This window comes from Tauraco erythrolophus, chromosome 8, assembly GCF_009769465.1.
Source record: "Tauraco erythrolophus isolate bTauEry1 chromosome 8, bTauEry1.pri, whole genome shotgun sequence".
Taxonomy (NCBI): Eukaryota; Metazoa; Chordata; class Aves; order Musophagiformes; family Musophagidae; genus Tauraco; species Tauraco erythrolophus.
The window spans coordinates 10,173,948-10,195,326 of NC_141472.1; the positions used below are offsets into that span (position 1 = coordinate 10,173,948).

A 21,379-nucleotide genomic window follows, 5' to 3' on the forward strand; every position below is an offset into this window, starting at 1 on the left:
TCATAAATAGCAATTTAGGGAGGACTGCCAGTACCTGATTGTTAAAGGCATGCTAGGAATGAGTTGAAAGAAAAAGGGGAAAAAAACCTACAGAGAATATTGGAATCTTATTTTGGAAGGGGTCAGCCTTATTAATTACTCTCTTCACCTCTGTAGTGAGGCAGTACCGGGTACGATGTATCCGTGAATGTAAATCCGTCAAGCGTATCGATGAAAAGGGGATGAAGCATCACACTTGCTTCAAGAGTCAGAAGGACTTCATACCTGAGAAGAGCCTCTTCTATTGCAGGCTGCTGGCATACCACCTGTGGGATGCAGCTACCCAAATTTTGCACTTGGTAGGAGGCCTCAAAAGTCCTTCTGAGAATTCTCAACAGAGTTTTGAGGAAGGCATTTGTGATGTGGCCATATTGAAATGGCCATCCGATTCCCTGAAGAGCGTTTTGGAAGTGATTTGTGGACTTGAAGGCTTGGAGTATGAAGCAAGGTTTCTCTTGCATGCAACAATAAATTTAGCTTTTCCTGAAATTTGAGTAGGGCTATTTTAGTTGGTTTGGATAGCACATAATTGCAGGCATCTCACTCCAGTGCTTCAGAGGTGGATATAGTCTTATTGACAAGAACAGTAGTTTCTTGTTTGCTGCCAGTATTAGATTGCATGAAATTTTGTAATAATGCATAATAACACAGGAACCGATTTATAGCAGGATATATGGTCGTAAGTAGGGTCAGAAAATGCACCCAACACCCAAGAAATGTAAACAGCCGGGAAAAGCAGTGTACAGATGAATGTTGTGCTTTATTTTAATTTGTAGAATGATCTGGAGTGACATTTAGAATAGATTCCAAAGTTCACTGGAATGAACCTTTCCGTTGATTCTCTAAGTAGTGCTGCCTAAATTAAGAAATGAAAGAGTCCTTTAAATTCTTTTTGTGTGGCACTGATGCTGTCATTATCATAGAATCATAGAATGGTTTGGGTTGGAAGGGACCCTAAAGATCATTCAGTTCCAACCCCCTGCCATGGACAGGGACAGCCTCCTCTAGATCAGGTTGCTCAAAGCCTCATCCAGCCTGCCCTTTAACACCTCCAGGGACGGGGCATCCACAGTGTCTCTGGGCAACATGTTCCAGTGTTTCACCACCCTCATAGTAAAAAATTTCTTCCTTAGATCTAATCGAAATCTCCTCTCTTTCTGTTTAAATCCATTGCCCCTTGTCCTGTCACTACAAGCCCTTGTCAAAAGTCGCTCTCCAGCTTTCTTGTAGGCCTCTTTGAGTACTGACAGGCTGCTAGAAGGTCTCCCCAGAGTCTCCTCTTCTCCAGGCTGAACAACCCCAACTCTCTCAGCCTGTCTTAATAGGACAGGTTCTTCTGTAAGTGTCTGGAACATGAGATTTCCAACATGAGAAGGTATGATGCTGTGTGTAGCTGCAGAGCCATTGCAGAGGTGGGGTGGAGCTGGCAGAGCTGCCTGCATGTAGGCTTGCCCAGACATCAAGCGGTCTGACATTGTGGAGTCCAGGTGGCTTTTTGTGCTGTTGTGGCATTTAAACACTTTCCAGGCTAGGGAATAGTGTATATAGAGTACAGGGGATATGAAAAGCATCAAGACAAAACTGCCGCCCGAGATACTCCAGGAGGCAGAGGGGACTCCAGCATCTCCCTTGTCTCTCAGAAGATACAGCAGCCTATACTGCCATGACAAAATGATTCAAAAGCACCAGATCCACTGGCTGACAAATGATTTTGGTCTCCACAGCCATTCTGGTTTGGCAGTAGTGTCAGTACAGCTCCTGAAGTTCTGCTGCCAGAGGTCCCCCTCTCTGGGCAGGACCCACCTAGCTCTGGTAGAGCCTGCTCGCCCATCAGTTTCTCATCTGGAGACCCGTGTGTGGTCCTAACCAACATTCACGTGTCTGGTGGACTTTTTGAAGAAGCTTGCAAAAAATGCAAGGATTTGGTACCTTTAGAACACAGTGAGTTTGTAAGAGAAATGCTTAACTCAAGATCCGGTGCAGATGCCTCTGTAACTCTGTAGTTGTCGTCATGGCGTACGAAGGAAAATAATCTTGGGGCATCCTTTTTGAATTAACTACTGGCTTAGAGCCTCAACAAAATAGCTTTGTTTTCAGAACTGTTTTCAAATATTTACTCGTACCTCTGTACACAGCATACTTTCACGTTTGACTTCAGTCATGTTGGGGATTGAGAGTCAAATGTTTTTGGTTATCTGTCATGATCTCTTCCTCTTTTTTTTGGGGGGGGGAGGGAGGGAGGTTCACTAGATTGTTAGAGCAAAGATAATTAAAATAAAAAAGCAAAAGAAAAGTCTTAATATATGTTGGATAGTTGGAGATATGTGTTAATGCTCCAGTAGTATAAACTAATGGTAACCTTTTTGCCAAATCCCATTTCTCTGTTTTTCCTGGAACTGGAACATTCTGGCTAGCGTTCATATTATGCCATTGATATTTTTAGGACATAAAATGTTGAGACTTTTTCTTTTTTTTTTTTTTTTAATTAATTCATGTTGTCACATAAAGTAGAATCTCTCTAATTCACACAAAAGACTTGGGAATCCATTCAGTGTGACTGAATTTTGTGAATGAAGTGGGCACTTAATTAAATAAAGGAAAGACCCTGCAGTAATTTTTCAGTTTTTGTAGTGAAGTTCTCCAGATTTGTCAGTACATAACTGCTCTTTATCTCTTCTCACTGTTTCAGATAGTTCTTCTTCCAGCTTTTCATTTGTATGTCTAGGCTAGAACTAAGACTAGCCTTTTTTGTGCTGCTTAACGAAATAAAGTTCTTCTGATTAAAAAATTGACTGATGTTATGGTAAGACTTGGAAGTAAAAACATTTTTGAACGCTTCATGAGGCTTTAAATGTAACTTGATTTTTTAAAAAAAGGATCCAATAGTTTCATTTTTATTCTCGTTAGAACTTCGGGACTTTTTGCAGACTGAAAAGAATGAGAAGGACTTAAAAGGAGACACTGCTATTTTTCACTTCTTAAAGACAGACTGAAAAGTGAGGGCAGGTAGAGGCCCTGTCAGAAATGAGAGAAATCCCATTTTATGCATCCTGTCCATACATGGACCAGAATATTCGTTATGCCTTTCCTGAACTGGCAGTGTGGTGCTCTCTTAAGATCTGGGATTTCAAATTGCAATTAAGAACAGCTGTCGTCTTTTCATTGGAAGTGTCTCATTGTGTTTAATGGTTGTCTTCTTTTTTTTTCTTTTTTTCTTTTTTTTTTTTAGCAATGTATAACACACCAGGAAATGCCCATCTGCTGTGCTAGGAGCCTTTGTCATGATTTTAGATACAGCGTACACAAGGCTGATGTTTAAAGCCTTAAAGAAACTTCAGTAAAATTCCAACTCTTGTACCACCTTTAGAGGCAGAACGTTTTCCAATCAATCTTTTTTTATTGGCAACTTTACGCAAAAGGCTCTGAATTCTTCTACTCTGGGTACATCATAATTAATGTAGTTTGGGTTATTAAAGATAAACTTTTTCATGTTATGAATCAGGAAACACAGTCTTAATATTTACTGTCTAGCACACTGAATAATCTTTTACTTATGTTTCGAATAGATAAGAGAGCTGGGACTGGGGTTTACAAACAAAGATCTGAACTGCAAAGACAGTTTCATTGTGGTCATTTCAGTAAATTAGTGATGTATCCACAGGACAAAAAAAACGGTGGAGTCCAGGTGGATTTTTGTTCCTTGGTTTGTTAAGACAACTTAAACTTACTGGCAAAATTTAAAAATTCACTAACTCCTCCAGTAAGTAGCAACATATCTATGTAATTATGTAGTGTTGGCGTTGCCTATTGGATGTGTTCCAGATAACTCAATTGCTCTTATTTGCAATTTTGTCACTGTTGTCTCTGATAAGCTTGTGGGTGGCTGCATGCAAGCTTTTGTGTTACGGAGGCTAGATTTCAAATCTGATGATGAGCAACTTCGTTCAGCTTACAAATAGCTGTGACAATACGGTAACACTCCTATTTCTCCAGTGTCGTAATACGAATTTGGTGGAGTGCTTGGTTTTATTTCTGCTGACAAACTGTTGCCTTCCGTTTTAGTCTGTCGTACTAACGTGTGGCTGACGTTTCTTAACTCATCTCAGTGGGCAGAGCTATGATGTCACTTCAAGATGCATCTTTTTATGTGAGATGCTGTAACTCTTTGGTACGTGCAGCATACTGGAGTTGAGTTGAGCTACAGTACGCTATTGTCCTGTGAGATGAGACCTTTGAAAGCATGTCCCTTCCTATGAAGTGAGTATGTGAAACTGGGCACCTCACTTCACTGTTTGTCTTCCCCTGAGTACTGGAACGTGTTTAGTAACTTTAGAAAAAAGGAATAAATTTATTTTTCATTCTCCAGTTAGCGGAGCGGAGCAGGCTTGTCTGAGAATATTGATACTTCTGCAAAAAAATTATTTGCAGCGAGAGAAGTCCCTGCACGAGCACATGGTAGCAATGCATGCTTATTGTGGAAGCCACGACTTGACTTGCTGTATCTCTGCTCTCACTGCAACAGGAGCAAATGACTTATTTCTACCTTCTGACTTCAGGGTGATGCTTCTTAGGGCTGCACGTAAAAGCAGGGGTTTATTTTTAAGGTCCCTTCCAACCCAAACCATTTTTGCTAAGCAAGCGTACGTTTTTTTGAGGCAGCAGCATGGAACGCTGCCTGTTTGCTAAATGTTTTCCCCTGTGAAATAATAAGAGCCTCCTCTGCCCCGGGAAAACCCCACAACCGGTACTGCCCTATTGTGGTTTCATTTGCAAGATCAAGAAGTCACTGGCATTTTTACTCGGAGCATCTGGGTTCTGCCACTGATTTGGACAAGCTCAAACTATAAGGCCCAAAGATACATCCTATTTAAAAAAATAGATTAAAAAAGAGAAGGAAAAAGTGACTAACAGTATATTCCCATCTGTACAGGAAAAGCCTGCCTATAATGATCATTGTTCCCATAACAGGATTCTAGAGTCTTATCTTCTAAGTATTTCACTTAACCTGGAGTCTGGGCCTGTGTTTTTTTTTCTGAAATAACTATGGACAATTGTAAAGGCCTGTATTTAGCCACAGTCAGTGTTTTTAAAATGAGGAACAATTGTTCCTCAGTGTTTTATTTTGATGGAATATGTATTATGCTTAGCCACCTAAGTCAAGATGAATTAGAGTTTTAGTGGGGGAGGTTACTTTTCACGTGCTATTCGCACGGCGCAGCAGCGTACTCAAAGCACGTCTTGTTCTGCAGAAAAAGATTTCTTTTATGTAAAATTTGGTCGAAGCTGACACGAACTGAACACATGTGTTTCACCAGTAAACTTTGCTAATTTTCAGACACATGTGGTATTAGATACAGAAACTAATTCAATTTTCTGTAAAGCATGGAGAGTCTGACTATTTCAGCTCAGCAAGGGAATGACTGTTTTCCCTTCCTCCCTGTCCCACCAGCCCTTCATTTCCAAGTGAACGTGTGATTCAAATCTGCTAATACGTAGATATAATAGTAAACTGGGATTTAAAAAAAAAAAAAAAGTTGTCTAGTTAAGCTCTGGCATAAGCCAAGCAGGGGAAATCAGTTTGCACTTTTCTTTCCTTACTGTCTTGTTTAGCTGTCTGACCCCTTGATACTCCGTTTGAACTGGGGAACGTGTTAATGGAATAAATCCTAATTTTCACAAGCTCAACCTCAGGGGCTGCAAAGCTTCAGAAGGTCTACGGAGAAACGCGAGTCTCTGGCCACCAGCATTTCTGGTGTGCCATGAAACCACTCACCTCGCAGGTGGCCACAGGCTTGTTCAGTGCAGTCAGACTGACAGTTAGAGGAAGAGTATGGGGCTTCTGACACAGAGTATGGCTACCAAGAAGGTTCAATGTATGCTTTTGCAGTAAACCGCTGAGAGTAAAGGGTTGGCTGTTCTAGGCGGTCATCAAATCGCGCATGCGAGTGTTGATTCATCTTAGGAAATAAACTCCATCTAATTAAATGTGATTTTTAATAAAGCAGAAGAAAACACTTCCTGGACTTCCCTTCAAGGATATCATAGCCCAGTAAAGTTATTAATTTTGTAAACAGAAAAACCCTTGCCCTCAAGAAACTTAAAGTCCTTGCAGCATGTGTTACAGCAGACTGATTTGCTGTAGGTCTGTCAGAGGTCTGGCCATGTCCTCCTGCGTGACCACATAGGAGCTGGTTGGCTGCCTTGGGAGATGCAGCCCAGCGTGTGAGGTGAGATTGTTTGGGTTACAAACCTGTCTGGTTGATGCTGTGCCTTGGAAGTGGGAGTTACTCGTTTGTGCTGGACCCGCGGGCTGAGTATTAATGTGTGTGAGGAGGTGACAGTTACGTGTCATCTAGCTGGGCAATGTCATGTCAAGGAATGGGACTAGTCAAGGGGGAATCCCAGCCAAACTGCTCTTCTGAAAAGCTAGTGACATGGAGGTACTTTCTTCCCCTCTCCGCCTTGGTTTATGTATATATTCACTTCAGCTGATACCGGGAACCTGCTCCAAATAAGAGTTCCCTATTTCACTTCCCTTCTTTAGGCAAACTAAAGTCACGGGTTATACCCATTGTTTGCCTGCAGGTGTTCATGGTGTGTACAGCTGACGCTGGTCCACCTTAGTTCAGTTTGATAGACCCTAGTGGGCTTTCCATGGTGAACGTTACCGGGATGGGAGGTGGACCTGTTGGCTTGGTTATCTGCAGCACCAAAGCTCTCTCTGCTGCTCCACTCTGCCACGTTACATTACTTTGGAGGACCCAACCTTGGACTCATGCCCATGTCACTCTCCTGACAGTCTACTGGGCGTATTTCACTGCTGGCTTACAGGACTGATCTGTTGAACGTGATGTAGACACACTTACTGGGCTTGATAGTGTTTACTAAAATTCAGAGGGAGGATTTATTTTGTAGTCCGGGATTAGAAAGTGGCATGGTCATCCTCGGCTTCAGAGATCCCGTTTTCCACCGGTCAAGGAAAATAGCGCAACAGCTGGGTCATAGGCTCCTGGTAAAAAGCGTTTCTTGTTTTCCATCATACTAATGTGCAGCGCTAAAGAGATGCCTCAGATGTTGTTGAAATAGGCAGAAAATCATAGGCTGTGTTTTTGGCTTTCGTGTACGGTGCTACGGTGCTGGGGAAAAACCACTGTTGGGTTTCAAAAAATGACTCTTTTTTTTCTTTGGACTGTCAGTCAGTCAGTCAGAAGGAAGTGATCAAAAACGATAAAGCCTCCCGCTCACTTGGAGGGGAAAAGCATCCCATCCTGCCAGAGGGAAATGGATCGGGGACGGCCTGGGCTGTGGTGAGCTGTGAGGTTGTGCAGGCACGGTATTTGGGGAAGAAGCATTGGCTGAACCTCTCTGTAGGGAGAGCTGGACGTGGCTGAAATCTGCTTCATCCTGAAAAAGACAAGATTTTCAGAAAGAACATTTTCTTCTTTTTGTCCAGACCTCAGAATACTGACCTGCATCAACACTTCTGCTAAACCTGCGATGCCTACATGAGCATCAGAAGGGTTTATTATGGTCCTAGAGAAAATAAATCTCTCTGGCTTAGTATTAGGCTATGTTTTAAAGTGTTTCACTCTTGAAAATCAAGAGTGGCTTTGCCTGTCCTCTCTGTCCTCCTTTCCCCTCTCTCCCTTTCCTTCCATAAATTACGGCTGCTTCTTACAAATCCAGTAGGCTGATTTACACAGCCTCGGGCTTTATTCTCCATCTAATAATGTCACAGTTGCTAATGTGAATGACAAAGTGGGGAAGCGTTCCGGGACGTACCCTTCTGCTGTGGATATTAGCCACACGGTATTGTTGATAAAACAGGTTTCTGTGCTCACCAGGAAAATAAAATTGGAGAATATGAATAGGAGAAAAAACAGGCTTTCCATCTGTCTTAGCACACCTCTTTATCCTGGTGTTTAAACTTGTTTTGTTTTTTTTTCCTGATGGGCATTTTTCAAAGAGCAGCTGCTTGCCCGTGAAGGTCTGTCCTAGCCAATGCTCCGTCAATTTAGCTGTTACTTTATTCACTCCAATGGCAGCCTAATCAACCTTTTCTTTTCAAGTGTGTCAAAGCACTGAACATGAGGCAGTTTGTAATTATGGAAAATGGGAATACACTTTTTATCCTTAGGGCAATTAGATTAAATGATTCTGCATTATGAGCTGATACTATAAATAATCTCTTACGGTTGTTTTTCCTGAATGGTGAATTTTCTGCTGAGCTTCAATGGGCGGGGGGAACACGTATAGCAAATAACGATGCTTTACAACGTAAAGCATTTTATAAAATGCTTCCACTGTTCCTAGCTCAGGTTATTAAGAATTTTTATACCCAAACACACTGTAATTCTGATGTTTTCCAGCTGCATGTTGTGAGAGGAGGAAATAGTTTGTTTTCTGCTGCCCTGTTACAGAGCACTACTATATGTTCAGAAAGAAAAGGAAAGAACTTTAAGTGATGCTCTTAATTAAACCTGAAAGAATTAATATAAACTACATATTGTGTAAAATTTACATTAAAAATGTATATACAATTTACATTTTACTGCTGTTCTTTTTCATCTAGCATGGTATATAGTCTTTGATAAGCACTGACTTCTAGTATCCTGCCAATGTGTTTAGACACAGTTGAGCAGAAATGAAGTGGTACCAGGGCTCTGCTTCCTGAGGAATTGGAATGGTCAAGAAGAGAAGTTTTCTTAATTTCCTGTGAAAGTAGCAAATGAGTTGGCAGTTGCAAGCCAAGATTAAGAAATAGATGCTTTGTAATGGGGACCGAGACCCTCGGAATCAAAGCAACAGCCAGTGATGATGGGGTGAAGGAAACTGACACTGTTAGTGCATGAGAAAAGCGATTGGAGGGAGTTTAAGATAGTGTTAAGTAATTACTCTTAATTGAGAATGCTAAGGGAAATGAGAGGAATAATGAAAAGAAGTACTGATAACTGGCAAATAATGATACTGGTGATTTTGGCGTAAAGGAACAAAATGGTAGAAGAGAAGAGCTGCTCCTGTGAGCTGAATTTAGGATGAAAAGAGCAAGGTTTTAACCTCTGGTGTAATTGTGGGTGCAATCTTGAGCATCCAAATGGAGTGCTAGCAGTTGATCCTGGTTTCGGGATGAAGTGGGTGGGAACCTTGCTCCTCTCTCTTCCTGACCCTGGTGTTTTGTTACAGCATAGAGATGCTGTTGTGCTGCTGAAAATTGCCGGAGCCCTTTGGAAATCCCCCTTGGAGGCCTATTTGCTGTTTCCCTTTGTTAGAATTTTTGGATTAGGACTTTGTGACAGATCTGGCCATCTGGAGCTGCGCAGCTGAAAAAGCCGTGCTATAAAAAAGCAGAGCTGCCTTACTGAGCCAGGTGTGGGTGGCGTTTCCATTTCAAATTGCTTCTATGCTTAAGTTTTAGCTAAAACAGAAGTCCAGTAAATACTTCTGTGTTTGTTGTGGTAGGAGAATATCGTCTTCTTTCATGAAAACCTAAAAATCAAAGGAAAGCTTATTATAAGGTATCGTAAGTGACACTGCTGACACAGTCACCAGCTAATTCAAAACACATGGTTTAGAACTGCTTTTTAAACTACAAACTATTCTAAAAAATTTACTTAGGCTCTGTAATTGTGAGGTGGCTCAAAGAGTGGTATGTGGTTTAAACCTATAGTTGCAAATGTTGACTCCACAGAGCCGTGTCTCTTTGTGTTGCTAAAAGGAAAAGAATAGGAGGATTTTTTGGTGGTCTATGGATCATTAAAATGTGTCAAACTAAAATGACTTTAAGTTAAATTATTTTATATATTTGAAATAAATAGGGAATAGTATGAAATTATATTTTTGGATCAAATAGAGTTTGAACCAAAAGACTCAAAGTTTGGGGTTTTTTTATTGCAAAGATAGAAGGCTATAATAGGTAGAACTGAGAGGCGTAATGATGTGCCATGAAAATCGACATGACAAATGCATAGATCTGTCTTTCTTTTTTTTTTTGAGATAAAGGTCTTTGCTTAGGCTCTGACATAATGCTGTTTATGCAATGCCAGAAAGATAAAGAAATCTTAATTATTTAATTACACTCTTGGTTAAGCCTCCTCCCGTTGAATGGATGGAGCGGTAGTTGAAACCTTAGAGGCAGATTTTAGAACGCTTCTGCTAAGTAAGTTTTGATAAGTGTGTACGCAAAACTTCTTTTGAAAGGAGTCAACTTTATTTTTTCTTTTGTCTATAGTAGATAATATTTGATATACTTGTGAAGTTTTAGGCTTTGCTGGATTGTGTAGATTGGAGGAAAAGATAACGTATGCCAAGCATCTCTGATGAGTTTGGATAAAGCCAGAACTGGATGAAGTCCCACTCTCTTCTCCAACTTCAGAGGTCTCGTTGCAGTATTAGACTCTCAGCTTCTCTGTGGAAGGAGGAGAAAAACATGATTTGAAGTTGTTTAACTATGCAGTGCAGGCAGAGTTAATAAATACATCAAGCAGTAAAATATATTTTGACTGGGGCTGTTGGGAAACTAAAACTCAGTGTATTAGAAAAGATGAATGGTTACTAAGATGATTAACTGGTAACTGAGTATATCAACAGAGAGAATATTTTCTCTGTGCTTGATGCTGAATTCATTTTCCAGTGTAAAACTGCTGCCAAGAAAGTTGTTTCAACAGTGACATACTAGTTGATAGCTGAGATTGATTGACTGAAGGACAGACAGGAGGCACGGAATAAATAAGCCATCCAGTCTGCAAGTTTGAAAAGCATCTAGAGTCTTGCCTTCCTGCTGAAAGGCACTTTCTGGAATCAAACCCATGGAAACCACGACACTAGTACTAACGTTCTCTCACATGGTCCCTGAATGCTCAATGCAGTTTTATTTCTTTCCTCTTCATCCTACTGCTTTTTTTTTTTTTTTTTTTTCCCTTGCAAAAAGGAATGCAATGTGTGCTGGAATAAGCTTTTCTGAGTGCTGTGCATTGTACTCTTCAATTTACAAGTATATCTACAGCAGCGTTCAACAAATATTATTCATTTCCTAAATATGTCCTGTAAGAGAGTCTGGTAAAGTGTTATTGCTACTGTAGTTTGGATTCCGGACAGGAAAGTGGATGCCAGAAATTGTGTCATGGTCTCTCAGCAGGAGCAGATTTTTTTTTTTTTTTTTTTGCTAGTTCTCCAGCCTGTTGGCCACATCACAAATAGACTTTGCTGTAATGCTGAAAACATGACGGCCTGCTACTTTCTCGTAAACACATTTTCACCTCTGGTTGAACTCCTGAGTCAAATGCTTCAATCACCATAGCAGTTTTAAGTTTTGAGAGATCAGTCTTCATTTGGGTTCAGTGGTATATGTATCAAAAGGAGTTAATGACCTTTGATGGTTGTTGTTAAGTGGATGGCCCAACCATCTGAGCAGAGAGGAGAGTTGTGGTTTAGTGCCTTAGACATGTAAGTTGGTGAGAAAAGCAGTGAGAGTGATGGAGCCCTGGCTTGGTCTTGCAACTAGACAGACAGATGTGCTGCAGGAGAGAAGAGAATGGGAGAGGGACACAAAGAGAGGGAGAATCAATGACATGAGCATTATTGGCAGGACCTTGAGAGGGACTGGAAGGTGTGATTAGTTAGTAACAAAGGAGTTCTGAGGTATTTCATTTACCCATCTTCCAGCCTTTTTGGAATACCACTCACTTGATCTGGTGATCTCTTGTAGGATGGCTGAGCTGATAGCATGATGCCACCATCAAAACAAACAAGCAAACGAAGCCAAAACACAAAGAAGCAAGCATGAGCTGAGACTAATACTGATGAGGGATGAGGAAGTGCAAATGGTGTTGCACATGCATGTGATGATAGTTTGGGGACAATATGTCATGCTGTCCATAAACCTTTTGGTGGAGAGAAGCCAGGAAGAACTGCCGGAGCTAAGGGACAGCGGTAGCAATAACTGTGAACTAATTCGAGTATGTGCAGGTTTAATATTTGAAGCTTTCAAGCTGTGGCAATAGGAGCCTCTAGAAGAAGCTCCGTGTGGCTCTGACTACTTGCATTGTGTGGTCCGTGCCACCCCTAAGTAGTTTCATGACAAAGAGCTGGCTTAGATCTCTTTGTAGTTACCAGCTGAATGCAAAGCTCCTGAACTGTCCTAGAATTAAGGATCAGGTTTCTAAAAGGTGCATTGAACCTGCAACAATTACACATTTTATGTTGACCTGAAAGTTCATTTCTATTTTTCATACATGATTTGTTTACTGTAAATAATAAACAACAGCCATTTTTAGGTACATACAAACACTAAATATTTTGCTAGGTGCAGTAATCTAACAAAGCTCTTGATCTGTTGAATGGATGTTTATTTCATGTAAAAACATGCCATGTTTGGCTATCAGGTTTTTTCCGTAAGTTGTGTAATGCAAGCGTGCTTTTTTATTTGAATTTTACTTTTATGTCCTTTTTCAGATACTACTTGCTTAAATTTTTCCAAGGGATTCTAATGCTCTGTTTCCGGAGTCCTTTATTCCATAAACTGAAAAATGCAATTGAAACAAAATCAATCATGCTCTTTCTCTGTCTCAAAGTTACTATTAAAGAAAACTAAATGTAAGTAACACATCTGCTTTTCTCCAAAACGTATGGTGCTGCACAGCAGCAAAGCACATCTGGATTCCAATTGCAGCCCAGTAGTTTCAGGGACGTGATGTTGTGAGCTCCATGGAAAGATGTTTTTGGTACAAGATAGATGTCGATTGTCACTATATCCTTTAATTGCACTACATGACATCGCCCCTGCTGAGTTAAGAACACACTTATTGAGAAACACTTCTGCATATTTATGCAAAGGTCCAGCGATACCCGAATGCTTAAAATGCTCAGTATTTTTTAAGGTTCTGAGATTTCTTCATACTTTTCAGAGAAGTTGCAGCTTATGGTATTGTTAGGGCTCAGGATTCTCCTGTTTCCTGACATTTTGTTCAATGAAGAATATGACACGTTGTTCAATGAAGAAATCTTCCTAAATTTCCCTGAAATTTTGTGAATTTGTTCTGAGCTTGCTGTCTTTAGAAAAACTTTGAGATTATGCTTGCTTGTTCCTGGAGAAAGTTTAAATAAGCCACAGAGAAAAAGCATCCATTTTGCTTCTGTGTGTCTCTATAGTCTGAAAAGTGAATGCTTGACCACTTACAGGATATTAGCACTTGGGTTTTTTGTTTGTTTGTTGTTTTTTTTTCCTTGCCTGGATGTGAAGGACAGATTGTAGTTATTGTTTGTATTTGTTTTATCTAATTCTCAATCGACTCTTCCTTTCTTTGCAGCTTTGCTCTGTCAGATGAAGCATACAGATCTTTAAGGGACCAGGACAAAGACCAGTGCATCCTTATTACAGGAGAGAGCGGAGCTGGAAAAACAGGTAATAAGCGGTTTTGATCTTACTAAAAAACTGTCAGAGTTACTCAGAGTCTTGCAAAGCGATGCTGGAGTCTGTAAGAGTTGAGAGATGCCGTTACCTTTTCGTGTCTGGCGATTGCAGAAAATCAGCGCTGTCACGCTTCTTGCTATAGGCGTGCACTTACATAAACTGGTGTTTTTTCACGTTGCCACCGTGCCGCAGTCCGGTTGCATGTTAATACAATATCCTCATCAGTATGCAAAGTGATAGGAAAGTAATGCTGGGTTTGTGAGAGAGTATTGCAAGGGCCAGAAAGCTTTTAGGCTCTCCCTGTGGGAAACATGAGGACAACTGAATGCTCTTGGTCTCCTAGACTGGTAGATAATCCTTTGATACTTTTGCATGTCTTTTAATAAAAATATCCATTTAAACTGGATTATGCTATTTATCCAAGGAAAATAAAGAATAGTAGCTGATTGCTTTGGAAATTTCATCAGTCTTTTGCATGCTGTGCTCAGCTGCAATTCTAAGATTGGCTTGCGTACCAGAACACAGTGTTTCTCAGGCAAAGCTGAAATTGCCTTGAAAACGACCGCTGATTTTTAAACTGGAATGGTAGAAATCAAGCGAGGATTGCATAACTGCAGAGCATTTTAGGTAGATGTTAAAGAAGAAAGAAGCCAGTTGCATTCTGAAATAACAATTTGAAACTGCGGTGACTTGCAGAAGAGGCAGTGGGTAGGAACACATACATCTGTTTCCATGTAATTTAAGAGATTTTTTCATTTAAATCTGAGAAAATGTGGAGCTTTCTAGGCTTATACTGAGCAAGACTTGAAGTGGGTAACAAGAAGTTGCTTTCCAAGCCTTTTGTGAAAATGTAAAGTGTAGACTTCATCTTTGTTTTTCTTTGTCTGATTAGTGGCATTCAAGTGAGAGGTCTAGGAATCTTGGAATATAATCCTTTTTTTTTTTCAGTACGATATCATGAAAATGCAGGTGTGTTTAGTAAAAGGGTATACTAAAATAATCAAGTTTTTATTAATATGGTTGTTAGAGATTCTGTCTAGGAGTTCAGGCTTTAGAAAGGCGTTCTGTATTGATACTATTTAATGTCTTGATTTCCTCAGGAACTGAGAATTATCAAGCGCCTCATACAACTGAAGTCTACCTTTCATTCATTTCTTTATTCAGTTAAAAGGTGTAGCAGTGGTTGAGTTTCTGAACTTCTCTGTTTGCAGAGAATATTCCGGTACGTTTAGATTTGTATAGAGATTTTGACTGTTCTGTAATTTTCATAGCCATATGGGACATATGGCTACGAAATGAATTATTTCTTTTGAATATTCATATTTGAATATGAATTATTCCTTCTTTACAAAGGTAAGTACAGAATAATACAAGATTTGAAATTCAAGTCAATAATCAACTCAGAAGCTGTGCTATTCTCTCTAACATTTGATATAACTACTGTTGCTGAAATGAGGCTATTAACTGAGAAGTCAGATTTTCATTGCAAAAAAAAAGAAAAAAGAAAAAAAAAAAGGACAGGGAGGAAGTTCCTGGATTTGAGAAAAAACTTGTTAGCACAGATCCTATATAACTCTGTTATAGATTTTTTGGTAGCCAGAACATTTGGCACGTTTGGGTTGGAAGAATTGAAACTGAACTGTCATCAGTGTTTTTTTTTTTTATTTACTTGCAGTTTTGTTCTTCTTTCACTGCATGTTTATATTGCTAATCAATAGTAACATTGTGCAAGAAAACATGGTACGTTACTAGAATGAGTGGTGTATTTAAATGCTTTTAGATATTAAAATGATGATTCCCTTCCTGGTGGTGTTATTGGACCTAACAGAGTTCCTAATAAAAGAAAAGGCTTTTATTTTCTTTCAGTGACGTTCAAAGCCTATATTGAAGTCGTTGTGTGTTGTCTTACTGCATATTATTTTATAATGGCTTATTTGCTGCTTCAGTGCTTTCTTCTCTCTGTGATTGAGTAGCTCTACTTAAAGACGTTGGCTGTTTTGGGAGATATTTCAAATCAAATAATTTGGTAATTCCAAGCTCTGAAGGGAATGGATTCCTAAAAATGATAGCTGGGTTTGAGATACAATTAAAGGAGGTGGGAGGCCTTATGGACACATCTACAGTGCTTGCCTCTTGCTTGCTGCCTGTGTAGCAGGTTTGCTCAGTTTTTATACTGTATGGAATAGTAATTTCATACTAGCAAATAAATTTGATTAAATAGGAAGGAATCAAAATCCAAGGGAAAACTACTTCTTGTTTGTCAGTGCTTTCCTGACATGAAACCCTTAAATTTGAAACAGATCTCTGAAGAACACGTAATGGGCTTTTTATGACCAGTGTCTTGAGTTGATACAGATTCCAGCTGTTAGTAATGCTGTTGCATGTCAGCTGATATTGCCTCAAATTTCACTATCTTGCTTCGTACTAAACATCATTGACTCTGTTTATAAACAGAATCCTTTCTGAGCAGCTCTTTGTCCTGACCAACAGAAAAATAAGGGTTGAATGAATTATTTACTATTTGTTTCTGTCTGTATATGGGTGATCGACATCCACATGAACCCAGCTTTGAGAGTCCAAAAATCATTCCAGACTTTGTTAAAAGTTTGTACCTTCAAATTAGTTTCTTTAAATGTTTAAATGAATGCTTCACTTTCTCTATGCGTTGTACTTTGAAACAGACTGCATAGCGTTATGTGATGTTGCAGTTATTCATTTACTTGTAGCGTACTTGAGAGTTGTAATGACGTGTATAGTATTGCATATTTACACTTGTGGTGTATCTGACGATATAAACTGATTGAATTTTGCATCTTGAAACTGCTTGGGCCTCTTTTTTCAGGCTAGATTAAAACCATTCCAACGTGTCAGCTAGGGTTAATATTCTTTCCTTACTGAATGCCTCTTACTGAGGCTAAATGAAAAAGTAGGGGGTGGTGTGCCATATCTATTGATCCTTCTTTAGCTTGGGAAGGCTCTAGGTGTTTAAGTCAATAGGGCTGCTGACGTCATGGCATGGGTCTCGTAGCAGGATGTGCTCCTTCCTCATTTCCAGCTGGGACAACAACGTCAATGAAAACTGAAACGAAATGTGCTTACAGCACCTGTCTGGTGTGGTGAAAATTTGATGGAGATCAAGTCTGCAAATCATTTTATGGCTTATTTGCCAATACTTATCACTGCTTTATTTTGCTCTTCCCCCCGCAGAGGCGAGCAAACTTGTCATGTCATATGTAGCTGCTGTGTGTGGAAAAGGGGCAGAGGTTAATCAAGTGAAAGAACAACTTTTGCAGTCAAATCCAGTTCTTGAAGGTAAGAATCTCATAGAGCGTGTACACGCGTATTACCTCTGTGTGTATCAGTGTTCCTGCTGAGATGGTTTGGAAAACTGTGTCTGCTCTTGCTTCATTCTTATTTGGAGACCAAAGCCATAGGAGATGCTTTCTGTGAAGACAGCTACAAGATTTTATTCCGTTAAGGAGAGGTTTTCTTGAGAAGAATGCTGTTTTCCCTCATGAAGGGAGAGCTTAGGAAGTTAGGTCATATTTCCCAGACTGCTCCTGCTGCTCTCTGAGGGTGTTACCCTTTCTTAACCACCCTGCCTTGATGACGCTTGGCTATATCAAAAGACTTAACTTCAGTCCAGTCCCTCTGATTCATTTCCTTCCAAATTATATTATTATAGTCTCTAGTAAACAAACAAGTTCTGCAAAGCATTATTTTTCTTTTAGAAGAAAAAAAGGGTGAAGAAATGGATCAGACAAAACTAAGCCAATCCATATGCATGCCTGTTGTTCCCTGAGACTTATTGTTCCCTGGGTCTGGTGACTTTGTCGGCCTGTCTTCCTGACAACTGCCTTTCCTGCTCTCCCATGAAAGACCTTTTTTTTTTTTTAATTAGTCATTTTAACTTAAAGACTTTGGCTGCCAGCAACAGGATCTTAATTTTTCCTGGAGATAGGATATATGATCCTCAAAGCTTGCAGTTTTGTCCCATTGTCTAATAATTGCCTTCAGAAGTGCCTTGGTTGGCGTTGACTTCTTTAGGTCTATTGTGTTGATTCCTGGCTCGGTCTTTCCCCCAGTTCTTTAAGCTATTGTGATGCTGAGACAAATTCTCATGTCTGCTGTACAATAATTTTGCATTATGGCCAGATAATAGCACTCAACAGTCTTACGAACACTGCATATTTTATTTACTGCCTAGCTACCTGTACGTATATGCAATGATTTGCAGTCTATAGGGAGTAAGCACTCTGCAGGTGAGAACAGGACGGGGAAGTAAAAGAAAGGGGAGAGAACTGAGAGCATTGGTAAACTGGATGGGTAAAATGTAGTCATTGACTGTACACAAAACAAAAATTGTAAGCAAAGATTTGTAAAGAAAGGATGAAATGTTAAAATTTAAGAATAACAAAAATACTGGATAAGGCTTTCTTTGATGATGAAATATGTTCCACTTCAAGCTGAATGGGAGGATTGCAGTCTTACGTTGTTTTGGATTCCCAGAGAAGAGCTGTGTTGCTTTTATCACTGTTCTGGAAGGCAGATTCCAGATGTAGACAGAAATACTATAGGAAGTATGGAGGCTTTTCTTGCCAAAGCTAGATTGTTCCCCAGGGACCACCAAAGGTATCGGATTTCTTGTTGGTTTGTGAATCTTTGTTTTAATGGAAGAGGAACAGACTAAGCTTGCAGAAGAGGGCCTTATCATTTTAAGGTTTTATTTGTTCTACTTGGTGCGCTGCTAACTGCCTATTTAGGTTTTTGGAAGGTAGGACACTGGGTTATTCCACAAGGCCTGTGAGCAAGCCTGGCTGCTTATATAAGTTTTAGACAGAAATTAAGCATTTGTGGTTAGATTTATTTTTCTTTGGTTATGTAGTTCTGTTTCACTTAAGCTGTGGTGCAAGAAAGTGACATAAATGTTACATATGCATAATTTATCTTATGGGAATTTTTTTTTTTTAACTAAAGTTGCTACTGTAAATTAACTTTTGGGAACAATGAACTTAAGGGAAAACTGAGGAATGTGTCTCATGCTTTATAATGGAACGTTTGTGCTTGATTCTGTGCAGTTATAAATGACTCTACTGTTCAGCGCTTGTGTTTAAGAAAATGCAGCTCAGAGATTTGGTTGTTGAAAAGACGATTTATCGCAGGGCATAAAGATTTTGAAAACAATTCTTTTACTTATCCTTGGCCTTCAGGAGCAACAAACTTTTCCTTTTGGCTTCAGTTTTTTGATCAAGAATAAGTCTACTCATGCAAGTTTGTTGAAGCCTAAAAGCATGTATTTATTCCTGTCCAAAAAACATTGACTTGACTTGGTCTTTGAAAATATATATGCTATATAAATAAATACAGGGATAAATAAAGTCTACTGTTGGAGTGGGAGTGCAATACTTAATAACATAGGGGACACTCCCATTTGACTCGATGTGCTTTGACAATGTGTGATGTTTAGAGATTGAGTTGTCCTCCAGCCTGAGTTCTTACCCTGCCTGTTTTCTAAGCTGGTGGCTGCTCATCTGAATGTGGCCCTGGGAAGTCCTTTCTCAGAGAGTTTTCATTGTGATAAAACCTGAGCTAAAGAAATTAAACCCAAACTATTCAAAAGACTAGTTTAAGTCAAGCTGAAGAGAGTGTGTTAAACTTTCGTTGTAAATCAGACATTTCAGTGGATTATTGAGCTTAAGCTAGGATAAATGTTTTGGAATAAATCAGTTTCAAAGCATGCATTAAACTGTGGCATGCAAACAGTTTTGAAGTGTCATTCTGTAATTTCCTCCATTCTGGCCTTCATCTTTTACCGTCTTCAGTTCTGGGAACTAAGATTAATTTATTTCTCTGAATTGAAGAGGAAGAAGTATTTCCTAGATTTGAAGTTATTTGGGTAATAAAATTTTAAATTTTGTGATTCAAACCCCGAGGATATATGCTCAGTCCAGATGCAGTTTTGTCTTGGACCATTTACCCTTGTATGTTTTTCTTTCACTTTTTTAAACAGAGGAAGTGTTGAGACAAAACTTCTTTGGACTTCCGTAGGTGTTTGCTCACTTGTGATCGTGTTTGTCACGTTCTGTCTATCCCCAGTGACCGATACCCATACAACGAACAGGGTATTGTTTCTCAGAAGTCTATAATTCCTTGAAATATATAGTCATAGGTGTTTTAACATTAAATATTTTTACTGATAGATTTGGTTGTCATATTTGTTTTTCTCTTTCTCCAGCTTTCGGAAATGCCAAAACTGTGAGGAACGACAACTCGTCTAGATTTGTAAGTATTTTCTTCAAGGCTGAATTTGAATTCCTTTTAGGGGAGCGTGTTACCTTGATGGCTATTTCTGTTTTACCTTGTGTCAGCCATCAAGGCATCTGTAAGGAGCGAATGAATAATTTGGATAGAGAACTTTCTTGTAGTTGTCTGAGGACAAGTACCTTCAGCAGCAATCAATATTCATTTTGCACGTTCGAGCGTGTTCTCCTTCCCCAATGTGTTAGTAGTGCATTATTAGCAGTCACTCCTCTTTTTAAAAGATGTTTCACCTCCTTGCCAGAAAACTTGTTGATTTCTCATGTGGGCATAGAGTTCTACTGAGAATCAAAGTACAGGATAAAAAAAAAAAAAAGAAAAAAAAATAGGATGTGACAGTGTGTGACCGGATGAAAACATGATTACAGCACAGCTGGATTCTTTAATTTTCTGGCACTGGTGGCTTTAATGTCAGCGACCAAGTGCCTGGTAACTCACTGCTTAGCAAGTTGATCTTTCTGCACAATCTTGTTTTCCATCCATATGTATAATTTTTTTCTGTTAAAATTGCTACTTCAGGTTCTCATTTTCTTTCTATGATGTTTCAAACTGTGTTTACAACTCTAGTTTGTAATGTTACTCGTTTGCTTGTATTCTTTATAATCAACTAGTTGAATTCAGACTTTTTTAGCATGAAACGGAATGTGAAATTATAGGACTGAACTGGCAAAAAAAAAAAGTTGCAGCTAGATTTGGGAGATTGACAAGTGTGATTACTCATCATAGTTTCTCCTGCTAAAATCAGAAGACTGAATGCAACCTTATAATTTGCTCTCTTGTGTGCAGAAGAGTAATATTGTGAGATGAGTGAAGCAGACGACAGCAGACAAATTAATACACTGGGAAAATGGTGCTTTGAGAGTAAAAGCAAATGGATAAAAGCTTGGGATATAGTGACACTTTAGGGCGACTTTTTTCCCACATGGGATACCTCTCTCCCCTTCCTTTCTGATTCTCTAGAGTTGATGATACAATTCTGCATGGTTATGAGTGCTCCTTCTGTGGCTGTCTTTGCTCCTGCTTGTGAACAGAGAAAAGGGTCTTCATCACAAGGTCAGGGCCAAAAATTTGAGGCACTGTAGAAATTTTTTCGTGATAGAAAGGGTAGAAGAAGTGCAACTGTCAGAGATGACGTACTATAGAAAGGAGGAGGAGACAGTGAAGAGGAGAAGACGTGCCTTTTGCCAACAGAAGTCGTTCCAGGACAAAGTGCAACCAACTGCTAATTTGCCTTTCAAGTCCTCGCTTATAAACACAAAGCTAAAAATACTTTTGGAAACATCCAGCTGGCCCAGTCCTTGGGAAATTAAAATTTAATTATCTGATTTAATTCTTTATCTCAGAAATTTGAATCGGCTCAGAATTAACTTCAAACAAGAAAGTGCAAGTACTGTCCTGTCTAGCCTGCCTCAGCTGCCAGCGAGGGAAAGGATGGAGTTTAAATAGAGTTAAGCCAATCTTGACAGAATACCCAGTAAATTAGAAAACATCTTTGATGGAGCCAATGTACAGTGCTTGGGTTTTATGTTCTGTAATTAAAATCGAAAGAGGAAGAAAACAAGAAAACTTCCTAAATACAGTGAATAAGGAGGTACAAACACAAGGCTTCTCTTT

The 21,379-nt window shown here is 39.5% G+C and overlaps 1 protein-coding gene across 5 annotated transcripts in view; it reads left to right on the top strand.

Annotated features, from left to right (window-relative positions):
* MYO1B (myosin IB) overlaps window positions 1-21,379 on the top strand; it is a 99,500-nt gene that overhangs the window by 21,163 nt on the left and 56,958 nt on the right. For all 5 annotated transcript variants that reach the window (XM_086615245.1, XM_086615246.1, XM_086615248.1 and 2 more), the window contains exons 3-5: window positions 13,344-13,438; window positions 16,655-16,759; window positions 19,683-19,729. In XM_086615245.1, coding sequence (XP_086471371.1) covers window positions 13,344-13,438; window positions 16,655-16,759; window positions 19,683-19,729 — 247 coding nt within the window. The remainder of the gene's footprint in view (window positions 1-13,343; window positions 13,439-16,654; window positions 16,760-19,682; window positions 19,730-21,379) is intronic.